This window comes from Tyto alba, unplaced genomic scaffold (assembly GCF_018691265.1).
Source record: "Tyto alba isolate M040663 unplaced genomic scaffold, T.alba_DEE_v4.0 Super-Scaffold_1, whole genome shotgun sequence".
Taxonomy (NCBI): domain Eukaryota; kingdom Metazoa; phylum Chordata; class Aves; order Strigiformes; family Tytonidae; genus Tyto; species Tyto alba.
The window spans coordinates 9,759,725-9,773,267 of record NW_024881261.1 but is presented as its reverse complement, the minus strand read 5'-3'; the positions used below and the strand labels follow the sequence as shown (position 1 = coordinate 9,773,267).

General features: G+C 48.5%; 1 protein-coding gene across 4 annotated transcripts in view; it reads right to left on the bottom strand.

Moving 5' to 3' along the window:
- AFAP1L2 (actin filament associated protein 1 like 2) overlaps positions 1–13,543 on the bottom strand; it is a 71,972-nt gene that overhangs the window by 12,852 nt on the left and 45,577 nt on the right. For 2 of the 4 annotated variants that reach the window (XM_032988631.2, XM_032988632.2), the window contains exons 4-6: positions 10,241–10,332; positions 5,835–5,925; positions 2,235–2,318 (exon numbers count right to left, since the gene is read on the bottom strand). In XM_032988631.2, coding sequence (XP_032844522.2) covers positions 2,235–2,318; positions 5,835–5,925; positions 10,241–10,332 — 267 coding nt within the window. The remainder of the gene's footprint in view (positions 1–2,234; positions 2,319–5,834; positions 5,926–10,240; positions 10,333–13,543) is intronic. The other 2 variants (XM_032988635.2, XM_032988634.2) reach the window with 1 other exon arrangement.

Below are 13,543 nucleotides of genomic sequence, written 5' to 3'. Positions count from 1 at the left end.
AATAGTCAGCAAACACTCAAAAGACACTTTTTGGTTGACCACAAATACAAGAACATTCCATTAGATATTTTCTGATGTTTGCTGCTTTTTTTCCCACCCAAAGATGATTTTTCTACTTTCTACTTCAAGCCAAACATTCACAATTTTTAAGGCAACAGCAAGCTACAATCAGCCCTTGTCCTCAGAATGTCAGAAATAAAAATGGTATTTGCAAGGCCATGCAGCAAGCAACAATCTATTGTATTTGAGATGTCATTTCACTTTCCTTCTTTGGGCTAACAGGTCTGTCTCTCTACTCAGCATCTAAGGGACAGCAAGGGGCTCTGAAGTAGTACATTGTTGCAGCAGCAAAAATTAAGCCATAAGTAACAGCTGTAAATAACAGTAATCAGATTTTTCATGTTCATTCTTAAACGGATTGCTACATTATTAGGATGAGTTGGGATTTCCAATACCCAGCTCTAATGTATTGTAGGTTACTGGAGTTTTCAGCTGATAGAAACAGCTGGTCATTGGTACCAGACTCAGCAGAAACAATGAAAATGTTCCCCCTGACTGCAGGGGAATTTGCAATGTTCTGCTGGCATTTACAGTATGGCTCTTATCCACAAGGTATGCTCACACAGCAAGATGGTAAGATTCGGGCAGCATGTGTGTAGGGTTTTGCATTCTTGTCCTACCAAACAGCACGGAGGAATATTGTTAAGTTTCTCTCACCAGAATTTAACCGAATTTTGATTCTCATCAAATCTTAATATCCACATAAAAGTAACATTATCAGATTGGTGCAAAATAAAAGTAGGAAAAGCAGCCAGAAGAAAAAAGCATTAGGAGCTTCACTGAAGAACACCTCTTAAATTGGCTTTGTTTGTTCTTAAAATAAAATGAACTGAGATACAGTAACAAATCTACAGCCTTACCCCCCAGTGAAATCTCACTCTGTAACATCCCTCAAGTGATCAAAACTGCACCAATTAAGCAAGCTTATTAAAAAGCAGATACTCCCTTTCAAAGTCTCTGAATGGTGCTGACAGCACACTACCAGCTCACCATCTCGATACCCTCAATGTATTGGACTGACCATCTTTTATGGGAAAACATTACCCTCAAATGCATTATCACTGTGCAGACCTTCTCCATAGGCACCCTGGGCAGAAATTCAGCTGAAGTGTTGAGGTTCCTCATCCCTAGAAATACCAAGAAGCTGAGCCTCTGCATTGCTAGGGACCCCTCCTTATGCAGCAGCAGCAGGAAGGGTGCGTAAGGGAACTTCTGTCTTCTAAATCTCCCTCCATATCAACATGGGGCTATTGCTAACTGCCCCTCTGGCCCCTTTTGGGTATCTCTGGTGCCCCTCACTTAGGCATTAGGTCTGAGGCTGCCACCTTTATCCTGGGGGGATAACACTTTTCTTCCATGCTCTCAGTGGGAGCCCTGGCTGCTCTTTAGTGCATCAGCCACAACCACAACAGCCTCAGGAGTTGAGCTTTTCTCTACCTGAAGAGCTGCAAGCATTGCTGGCCTGGTGACACTGCTGCAGCCTCATGATGGAAAGGTGTTTTCCAGGCTGTGTATTTGGTAGACTGGGGAAAACCTTGCCTGGGTGACTGTCGTCACTACTAAGGCTCACCCAATCCCAAATCATGTTGCTCAGGCACTTCAGTACAAGGTCTTCATTTCCACCTACTGGCAGTTTCAACTAAGACCACAGTTTTATCCTCTCGTTGCTGTGACATCAGTGGGAGCCATCTTCTTGGATGTCTTCATCTAACCCACCTCTTCTTTCCTGTTTGTCTTCCCATGACCTTACAGGGAACTAAATCAATACCATGATGCAGGAAGCTCCAACCATCTTGTACATCAGAGCTGCCTCCGCCTGAGCACAGCACCTTCAACATTCACTGAAAGCTATTTTTCAATACAGCTAGCATTACCATATATCAACTCCACATCAGTGACCGAAACCAGGGAAATAAAGGTTAGGGAAATTCTCGAAATTCTCTTCATTGTTGCCTTGAGCACGGGGAAAAGCACAGAAAACCATCACCTTGCACATATCCATCACAGGCAGAGAGAGGGGAGAGGCGGCTACCCTCCATGCACATAATGGGCAATGCCAGGGGCAGGTATCTGGTCATCTTTGCTAAAACTAAGTCATTGGTAGGGTTTTTCAGGACAAAAAAAAAGAAAAAAAAAAAAAAAAAGGCACTTCAAGTTTGGAAAGCATGTCATACCCATTGTTATTGTGGCATAAATAACACCCTCAGTAACCTGCAACCCTGGCCTGGGTCCAGCCGCAGCGAGCCTACCAAAAAGACCTGCATAGTCAGAAGGAAAGAGAAAGGAGACAAAGAGAGAAAGCCACAGATAAGCAAATGCAGAGAACAAGGGTGTCACTGGCTCAGCCCCACGCCCCCCCCTCGGCCGGCGAGGCTGCCCTGTCCCCGCTACTGACCGGGGAGCACGCCGTACAGAGGGACTTCAAACAGGGACAATATTTTCAATCTGTCCCCTCAAACAAGGCAATCCCCTTTAAAATGGAATCACTGGCATCGTAATTAAAATCAGTCAGGGCAGATGAGCTGTTTCATCCAGAATAATTATTGCTCATTTGGCAGTTATGTTGCCCCTTGCGTTTTCACTGTTTCTTATCGCACCCATCAATTATGCAAACGCAGACTAGGACGAGGATGGTAACGGTTTAACACATTTCAGCCCAGGAGGAAAAAGGAGCAGCATTTGCTGGAGCTGTGAAATGAAAGGCAGTGGCATCCCCAGTGGAGGGGCAGGAATCCTGATGATGAAGGAGGGACCCCAAGACCCAGTAGTCTTGCCCACCCACTTTATTTTAATTAATTCACCCATAGTTTGTTACAGTACCTCCCGGCCCCACCTCTGACGCTGCGCAAATCCTCTATCTCCTCAGCCCATCTGGAGGCTTGCTTTGATGTCCTTTCTTGGCAGTGCACCCACTAATTTTAGTGGTGTTTCTATTTTTGTTTGATTTCACTACGCCCATTTGTTTGGAGACACATGGGTGTCTTCCAAGGCTCATGCTATAATTCTGTCAGAAACACCACCAGCAGCTCCCTGGACCACCAGCCCCTTTCTGACCCAGCCTGTGGGGCGAGGGGGCTGATCTCAGAGGGCTTGGGGGGTTACTGGTGTCAGGCTTTAGCATCTTTGGAAAGGACAGACCCATGTATGTCCAGACTGCCCTTTAGCATCAGCAGTCACACCAAGGTCTCAAGGCAGTTGCTAGCACTGAGCATTATTCCGTGTAGGACAGGTACAGGGTATCATTCCATCTGATAAGGCAAGAGGGGAAAAGGGATGGGGAGCTCAGTTTTGTACTCACTGAACCAATGGACAGGACTGAGACCTTCAGGTTTGTCCATGTGCCATGGGACTTGAAGCCTGATCTCTTGAAGCAAACCAAAGCAACCAGCAGCTTCCCAGCATTGCTGCCTGACCTCCCCTCTGCACAGCATGCCATGCTTCACCCTCTCCCAAGCCCTTGCAGCCTCCTCCTGCCACATACCTGCCGCTCCACGTCTCCCCTTGCTCACCCCTCAAGGCACCACCTCAAACATGAGGCTGCCAAAAGGCACATAAATTCTTGGTGACGTGATACTGCCTTCCTTCTCATGCAAACCACCTTAAAAACCATCGGCATTATAGCACCTTAGGTGGTTTGTGTAGAAGGGACATGCTGGGGCCTGCAGAGGGGACCAGCAGTTAAGCAGTCACAGGAGGCAAAGGCACCACACACCTTGGTGCCAAGGGACTGCCTGGACTTGCACATTCCACCTCTGCTTGCTTCACAGGCTCCTATCTCTACTTACTGCTGAGATACTGCTTGGTAAAACGCCGAGCCCACTGGTCAAACAGCTACTTGCAGCCACAGACTGCCCCATCAGTGCCCAGAACCACTTTGTTTTGACAGTGCTCTCATCACAGGGGACTTTTCTCTCTTTTTGCAGGGCTCTGATCTGTTTCCTTAGGCATCTGACTGAACTGGATTTCAGTGGATGGAAGGTGTATTTACATCCCTGAGCAGCAGGTTACCAAGTAAAAGCAAAGGTTTAAGCTGGGTGTGTGTTTATCACTCCTGCCAGACAAGGCTTTAAATGCAACAAGAGTTTATGGAGCTGCCTGGATAACATAACCTGGGTTTCCCAGCACACAGATCCATGGCCATACTCCAGCTAATCTGGTGTAAGTCTTCCCATGTTATGGCTTTTAGCACATTATCCACTTTCCCAGTGTGCAGCAGGGAAAAAAAAAGAAGTCCATTTATCTTACAGCACAGGCAATCAGAACCCCACTGTGGGGATGAGGCTGCAGCAACCTGTGCGGCCCCAGCTGCAGGAGGGCTTCACCCCCCTGCACATCACAGCCCTGGCCTCGGCCAAACAACCCAAAGCATTCTGACAAAACTGAGCTGGCACCTAACTACACACGGCAGAGCTGGGGGGACCTCTGCTCCGCACAAATGGCACGTTTCACCCTGGCTGTGATGAGTCTGCACCTCTTCCCACCTGAGCTGGGCAGGATCTTTCCTGTTCACTGCTGCAATGCAGTTGCAGCCAAAACAGGATGGTTCAGGGAAACGGCATCTCCCCTTTTTGTATCATTGTAATTCCTAAGCCTTCGTGAGAACAGCAACCAAGAGTGAGCTACAAGCTGTCCAGGAGTGCAAGGGGCACACACGCAGAGAGGGCTGTTCGGTTGCACCAACCCCTGGCTGCTTCAAACGGCGGCACTGCTGGTGCTTCCCTGCCAGGGAGCTTCAAAGCCTGGTGCTACACACTGGGGCTGGAGGGGACTCAGCTTCTCTCATAAGCAGCTCAGATTCAACAGCCAAGGGTTTAGACCCAAATCTTTTACCTTTAACTCACTTTGCTTGCCTCGACTCTCCGCACTCAGCTCTGCCCCACGCCATGTACGCTATGGCACCCCACTCTGCTGCAGTCAAGGCTGATGAGCAGAGATCTGCTTCTGCTGCGGAGTGATATAATCTGTCTCATTTGGGCTTAAATGGATTAAAGCCCCTCCACTCACTCAAACCCACAACAAAAGCGATGACAAGATCAGGTCTGCTATCAGATCAGAGGAAGGTAATCTCTCATGAAGGGTGTTCACCAGAAGGAGGATGCAGTTAATACATCTTAAAAAGCGAGAACCTGGGAGTTCAGCCTGTGTGCAGCAGCCTCCTCCCGGAGGGGTGGGGAGCCCACAGGTGACAGGTATCTGTGGCACTGCTGAGGACATTGCTGGGAGGTGCCGACCCAGAGTGTGTGCAGAGGGAACCCACACACTGTCCTCTCACACAAAGTGTGGCTTTTTAATCGAGTTTACAGATGGTTAAACTGCCACAAGAGACAGAGCTGAATAAATAGCCAATTATGAAAACAGTTATCACATCTAACAGACCAGAGTCATGGATTTTGAGCCCCAAGGGGATGATTAGAGCACTAAGACATGAATGCAAGCCACCACAGCTTCACCACTCTCTCCTGAATAGAAACCTGTGTTTGACTACAGCCTTTTTGCCATAAAACCATCAAGACAAAGAGAACCCACAATGCTTTATAATATTTTACAGTGATATTAACTCAGGTGTACTACCAGAAAGTTAAAATTGTGAGTAATTCAGTAGTCTTTTCTTTCCAACTAGCATTAGATCTGTAGTATCAAGTGTGACCAACAACAGAAAACAAATTTGTCACACAAGCTGTGAGAAATGTCTGTGCTTCCATTTACTTGTTCTTATTAACCTCAAGTCCTCCATCTCCCACATAAACCCCCCCAGAGAGTTAGCTGTGATATACCATTTACAGAGACATCATATGGCTCAGCCTCTTCATAATATCCCTCTGGGGAATCCATCTTGGGGACCGGAGGTTGTTTTATTTCAGGAATCTGCAGAATAAATAAATAAAAGAAACATGATTTAATGTAAAAACAGATCCTTGAAAACAATAGGGCAATTCTTTTTTCTTTTTTTTAGCACTAAAGTGCATCCTAGCGGATGAGATCTTTTAGATCCGTACATGAGGTTTTTCATGGAAACTTGTTGAGGTAACAGGGAAGAAAGACTGCTGAGGGTTTTCAGTGTACAGTTAACTCAAATATGAAAGAGTTCTTTGAAATTACTGTGTAATTGTGTCATAAATGTTTTCTTTAATATTGTCAAAAGCCCTGAGAAGATCAACTCACAGTTTTCCTCAAAAGCAGCAATTTCAATCCACTGGCCTTACTGCAAACCAAGACTTCTGCCTGCTGCACCAACCCCCCGTAAGCTGTTCACCGTAACTGGGGATGATCCTCTGTGCTATTGATTATTTTAACAGGGAACAAGAAGGGTGGACATTTGGTGCAATCCTGGCTTAACACTGAAAAGCTTGGCCTGAGCAGTCCCTGGTTGTGTCTCCAAGTCTTTGGCTGATAGCAAACCAACAGCTAAAAATCTCTGCTTTAGGAACTATCAGGAATCTTTAATGGTGCTCTGAGCAAAAAATTAAGGAAATGGATAAACAACACTGATGGAAAATAAGCCTTTGAAAAGAGTCCAAGTGATGGAAAATCCCTGTGGAGCCTGCCAAACCCCTCCCTAAACACAAGCAAGGGCTGGCAGGAAAAACAGTGCCTTGATCCTTTAGAAATACCAACACGTGAGGGGGAGGAAAAAAAAAAAAAAAGTAAAAAGGGAAGCTAAGAAACAAACTTTTTACTTTTCAATTCATGTAGCTGTTGAACATGAGACAGCGGAGCTGCAGATCACAGTAGGATGAGTGCACAGCTTACGCTCTTCTCAAAATACAAGGCATCCCATTTCCCATCATACTTGACAGCAGTGTCCCCTTGTTCCCCACTGAGGTAACCCCCCACCTCACTCGGGTCAAACCACCCTGTCATCTGACAGCGGAACGCTCTGGCTCACAGCACCTCAACCGGCTTCTGACCAAGACCTGTGAAAATCCTGGACAGGATGTTCAGTGTGCGCAGTGCTAAAGCCCCACTCCTCCCAGGAGGGCAGGCAGAGGAGCAGGTCTCTCTCTGCAGACACAGCACTGTTGAAGGTCACAGATCATGCATGGTCCTTCGTGCCAGCCCGTATGATTGCTCCTGTTGGTCTGGAGAAGAGGGGTCAGCTGGGCACCAGCACTTCAGAGCAGTCTAAGGCAAGATCAGTCCCCTTGCAGGTCATGCCAGCATCATCAAATACAGGTTCAAAGCTGCCCATCCTGCCCTGGATATTTCCATCAACAGGTACTGCTGCTCAGAAGTAGAAAGGGAGCTTTGAAGGGAAAGATTTTCTTGCCAGCGACTCCCCCCAAAGGGGGATGCTGCTGAGCCAGTGGGAGGTAGGTACCCTGACCACACTGGCCAACATCACGTGTCTCTGCTCCCACATGGGCAAGCTGCCCGTGGCTCTGCCAACCTTGCAGACTTCTTAAGTGTCCTGGATGAAAACTCCTTGCTACACGGGTCTGCCAGATACTGTGAGCAGACTCTGAACTTGCTTTCCAGAGCCACATAGGACCCACTGCCGGAAAACTCTTGCCTCCAAACACTTAAAGGTTTAGAAACTTGTCCTAACATGTTAAATTAAAGAAACAAAATCAAACCCAGCCACTCCAAAGCTTTACTTAATCCCTTCCCTGGCCAGGGAATGTGTCTGCAATTGCCATCTGCAGTGGCCTCCTGCATGTAGCCAGCTCACATTGTGCTACGACCATAAACAAATTGCCTACACAAAGAAACACTGTGGGTTTATTTGACACCATCCCAAAAGTGTCAGGGAAGGTGGGGTGGGAGGGGAAGGGGCTGCTCTGTTTTGTTTCCTCCAGACAATGGAAGCCAACAGGGACTAGGCGGGACTGCACCTCAGCTGCCCCAGAAGCTATTTTTTTCTCTTCCCTTTCCCTAAAGGCATGGAGCTGTTTTGTCTCCAGCTTAAGTCAGAGAGTACATACTGTGTTATTGAACCAGGCTGACCCTTGCAGAACACTTGCCTGTTGCATTACAGCACAATGGAGCATGCAAATAAAACCACCTTGGGCATCTGCATCCACACCGCGTGACTTTCCTGGTGGACGGCTGCAGAAAGCAGCAGAGCTGCCAGGGCTACTGCTGGCAAAGGGTCATCGATGTCTGAGCCACAGCCTGCAGGACTCATTGCTTAAAGGTTACTGTGGGACAAATCCAAAGAAATTAGCGGGATCCAGCTAGACCACCCCTGTTGGTTTGCCCACCGACTGTTGGTACCAGTGGATACCAGGAACAATCTGCTGTGCAGAGCTTTATCACCAAATTTTTCCTGTGCCTCAAAAGCCAAGTGTAGAGCATTATCACAGGGTGCCTTAACATCACCAAACAACAGCAAACTCTACAGAGCTGTGTAAGGAGTTGTGCTCCCTCCTCCAACACCCAGGTGGCCATGGCTCCTGCCTGTGCCAGGAGCAGAAAACACGGACAGGGAAGATTTATTTCCCCACAGCATCAATTTCCACATGCTAACTGGGACCACATTGTAACTCTCTTCTGCCCCACTCCTTGAAGTATGCCAAGATATCTTTGCTGCCAACAGCTCCAGTGGTAAACAGGTGGGAGATGGTAGTTCCCAGCACAGGCCTGGGAGAAGACAGATGTCTTGGGCACCATTCGCAGCTAAAAATCCAAGTCTGCATTCTTGTAATTCCCGATTGCCTTGTCAGAAAGCTGGGCTGCACCAAGCACAAGCAGAGATGCCCTGGGGACACCCAGCTGCTGCTTCCCCAGTTGTGCCTTCATTCCGCAGCATTGCTGTCCTTCTGCCCACTGACCTGCCACAGCCACCAGCCTCTCCAGCTTTGAGAAACCCAAAGCCAAACAGCAATTCCTGCTCTTGTCACTGCTCCCAGGAGACTCCAGCTCCAGCACTATATCCCCAGCCGGCTGCACAGTCAGAGCCCCCCCCCGGGGTGGGAGCAGCTTCCAGGAGGCAACCACACTGCATCCAAGGGTTTTGTTGGCTGCATCCCATCCTACCCCTTGTTTTCCCAGCTCCTTCAGCTAACTCCATCTGAGCCACACAGCCCCCAGGGTAGAAGGCCTGGAGCCTCACACCACACCCCTCCTCCTGGGAAAGAAGCAGATCCCTCTCTACGGTTGATGGATGCACCACCCCTTCCTCTTGCATGCCTCCCCCCCCTCTCCATGCATACTCCCTGCCCTCCTTTCCTTTCACATCCTGAAATCCCAGCTACATTGATTCCCACGTTGGATCAGCTACTGAACAGCAACATCCGGGGTCTCAGGGATGACCCGTGTCTCTCTAGGACAGCTGGGCTGGCTTGCTGGCACTGAGACAAAATCCCACTGAAAGCTGATGGTGTTGAATTGGACCTTGGCTAGATTTATAGCTGCCCTACGGAAAAATCTACAGTGCTGGCGACTCCTCCTCACAGACCTGTGGGTTGTACAACCAGCATAACACCCAACACAGTCACCCAATGCACAGATAACACCAGGCACTTCAACTGGAAGCAAACCTGATCTTCCCTGCTCACGGCCAAACCGTGCAAGGCTCTGACAGCAAGGGAGATCCCAGTGCTGCCTGGGGATCTCCCCACCGCTCAGCAGCTGAAGGATTTTTGGCTTTTATAAATTTATGTCAGCAGCTCAGTCACAGCTACTTTACAAGTCGCAGGAGCTTTCCCAAACAACAGTTGAGAGCCATCACCACCTTTGTTTCTTTGAAAACTTCCATTCTCTTCCTTCTTTGAGCCTGGATTGCCATACTGTGTGGGGGGGTTTCCCTGACAGGGACCACAGCCCATTTTGCACAGTGCTCCTGAAAGCTTCAACACACAGGAAGCCCCGGGCTCCCACAGCAGCCTGCTCCACCTGTGCACGAGTCTTGGGAACCGCAGAAGTTCCTGGATGCCCAGCTACCTGGGAGCATGGCCACCCTGCCTGGGCCACCAGCCAGCCACAGCACCTGCATCAGCCACAGGCTGACCTGCAGCGTTCATAAAGATACAAACATACAGCTGGAAACCCATATTAGTGGGGTATTTTATTTTTTTTTTAAATAAAGTTCACCAGGACTATTTACTTCACTAACATACACAGACAGAGGTCTCTCTGTTTAGCTGTGCTGCAACGTCCATAACAAAAGTGAAGCCCCGAGGGGCTCAGATCCCCAGGCTGAGGGTTAGGCAGTGAAAAGCAAAAGATTTGCAAAACATACCTTTGGAGGGGGGAGGTCCGGCAGGCTCTTCTGAGGAGGGGAAGAGTGCAGTCCTGAGTCTCCATTGGTCAAGGAGTTTCTCCGATCCAGCGCTGCAAGCCAGAAACACATTTATATTGATGACACGTGGCATTTCCCAGCAGAGCACTTGCTACGAGGGGCTGTGCAGGAACAGCGAGGTGCTATTTCAGTAGGAAGCAGAGTGACAATTACAGGCAGCACTGCAGGGCCACCATGTCATTTCAGGACATACCCAGGAATGTGGCACTAGGAGACCCAGCAAAAGAGCTGGCCTTTGGTTTTAGGGCATGTTTTTCCTTCTGGAAGGAAAACTGTGAAGCCCAGACTCACTACTGAAACTTTAAAGGCTCCTGAGAAGCAGCATGGGCAGACACCACAGTGTCTGGAAATCCATAGCACTTCAGTCCTTGCTAGCTCTGATCCCTGCTGCTGTGAGCAGACAGATCAGTGACTGTCCCTACGTCCACTGCCTTTCCAGAAAACTGGAGCTAATACTGCCCTGCTCCCAGAGCAAACTGTAAAGGTTGATGCCTAGCTGAGCTGCACACCAGTTTATCAAAGCCAGCCAAGAACAGTAATTTAATCGCTACTGAAGGAAGAGTTGCTCTTGAAGCAGCCCAGGCCAAACATGTGAAAGGGCATATAGCAGCAGAACTGCTCCAGGCGATCTGTGTCTGCCTCTGGAAAGTCAGATTTTCCAAGCAGCTGAAAGCAGAGTGATTCAGTAGCTGGAGGGTACATCGAAGGCTCAGAAAACTTGTGTTCAGTCCTTCCCCCACCACAGAACTTCTGGGTGGCCTCAAACAAGTGCCCAATCCCACGACCTCCAAGATAGCGCAATGCAGCAGTGCTCAGGAACAAGTGGGAGCAAGGCACAAATGGCTGAAAAATTAAGGACTTTGAAGGCATTCTACTGTGCAGAGGGGAAGTCCCCTTTTACGGAATGTCTCTTGCCAAATATTTTGGGAGAAATGAGACTAAGGTATTCAGATATTGCAAGTCCAGTAAATTAATCAAGGGAATTAGGTCCAAAATCTGCACCGAGTTAATGCTCCAGCTCCTTTAGTCACCTGCTGGTGCTCCAGCCACATTGCCTGGGCACACACAGAAACCACCAAGGCATTTCACAGTGCCCAGCCATGGTTAGCACTGTGCTCAGAAGATGTGGGCAGGAACTTTGCTGCATATTTCTGGCCTTTAAAAATAGAAGTTGAAAACCACATTACTTTGTTCACGTCTGGGGCTCGGAAGTCATGATGACAGCTCTGCCCTGCCAGGCTGCAGCCGTCTCCTGGCATGATGGTGCAAGAGCCCAAAACACATCTCTTGTGACAAATTGCTCCCTGTGACGCTGGTCTCCTGGTCATCAGCACTGGCTAACTTCAGTAAGTCAGGAGGACATGGCAATTCACGGAACAATAGACATCAACTCCAAGCAGCTGTTTGCACCTCACAAGTAGGGCTGCTGGATGTCTTGTAAGGTTCAAACAGAGTAAAGCAGGTGAGTCTATGATACAGATTGATCATGGGGAGATCTACCTACTGAAATACCCCATGATTACACTGCCAGAGTCATATCTACAGGATGCTGTTGAAGGTTGGCCTTTGCTGTGAAGGACTAAGGAGATGGCACTCTCAGGGTGGACACCTTCCATCAGCAGCAGCTGCTGAGGCCATTGCTACTTTTGGAAACACCAGAAAAAAGGCTGGGGTTTCCTAAAGCACCAGTGAGCTACTCCCCAAGAGGGGATTATCTCTGCAATCAGTTGTCCACACAGGGAACTTTTTAGGGGCCTCTTTAGCAGAGAGAAACAGACAGGTCAATTTGCGTCCTCCTGCATCAGGCAGAACCTCCCATGCTAAACTCCACAGAAGAGAAATCATTGTAGCAGCAAAAACCACTGCCAAACCCTTCACAAGTGGTGGCCATCTGTTCTTAGCTCTCCAGCAAACCTAGCAATCATCCCACTGAACCTCACTGTGCCAGGAAAACACTGTTTGATTTCTGTACCAACAATTCCTCCCCCTTCCACCAACCTTAGAGCACAGGACAGAGACCACAGCTTTGGTCCTCACCCGGCTGGAAACATGCCCACCTCAGTGAACACATGCCCACGTACTCCAGCTGAGGAGCAGAGCAGGATGTGATGGATCTTTGATTTTCAGGCTCTGTTCAGGAAGAACCACCCCTTTAACCTTCATCCTGACAAGACCCCTGGGAGATGTCATGGGGATTTCTGTTCTGAGGTTGCAGAGGGCAGCTATCACTGTGCCCAGCATATGGGGACAAGCACCTAATGCATGTTTTCTGTATGGAGAGTCCACACAGCATGTGCTGTACATACCCCTTTCCTTCTGCTACACGTCAGCACCACAAATCACAGACTGTTTCCTTACTGGGGTGGGAGGAAAGGAGTATTTTTTTCCTAGACAAGCATTAACATTTTGCAGGTGTCTTCAGATAAGGATGTCTCTCTAAAACCTGGAATTTGTTGAGAATTTAGAAGAGGGAAGGAAGAAGAAAAAACAGCCAAAAGCCTGCTAAAATTTGCATCTGTACTGTTACTTATCTGTGCTCTCTGTTCTTTGTAAGTGAATGTTCCCTGGTGTTTGGGCTAAGAGGGCTGCAGCGTGCACCACCTGGAGCCCTACGCTGTGCATCAGTCCCAACTCCCAGACACCTGCACCTCGGTTCCTCTGTGCTGACTTCCAGAAGGAGATGGCATTTGGCTCACTGAAGAGCCCCATGGGCATGAAGGGTAGAGACTTGCTGTGTGTCTCGATGAGATCAAGTAAATGATGGTGCCTTCATCGCTCACTACAGTGAATTCAATTACTGTGCCATAAAAAGGCATCTCAACAGCAGCTCAGCTCAAATCCTTAGTGATGCAATTGGAAGTAGATATGGTGAGCAGTGAAATATGTTTTTTGTAGAAATAGCATATTTTAAGGTTTGGAGGGGGGACTTTTGGAGCTGATGTATCATCACTTTGGAAAGCATTTCACTCTATGCTGGTAGAGCACACTTGAGCACAGCTATGGAGGTGAAGAAACCCTGAAGGGCTCAGCCACATCCCATCAAAGGCTTGCAGTGAAACAAAGTGCACAGAGATGCAGTAGATATAACAGTTAAAGGGAGCTGCATAATCACTGGGGGTACTAGGGTCTCATCCATCTGCTAAACCTGAACCTGCAGGTCCCACCGCTGACCAGAGAGGCACAGACCTCTCCATCCACTTACAGAGGCAGGATCAGGGCTGTACACCCAGCTGCAGCTGTGGC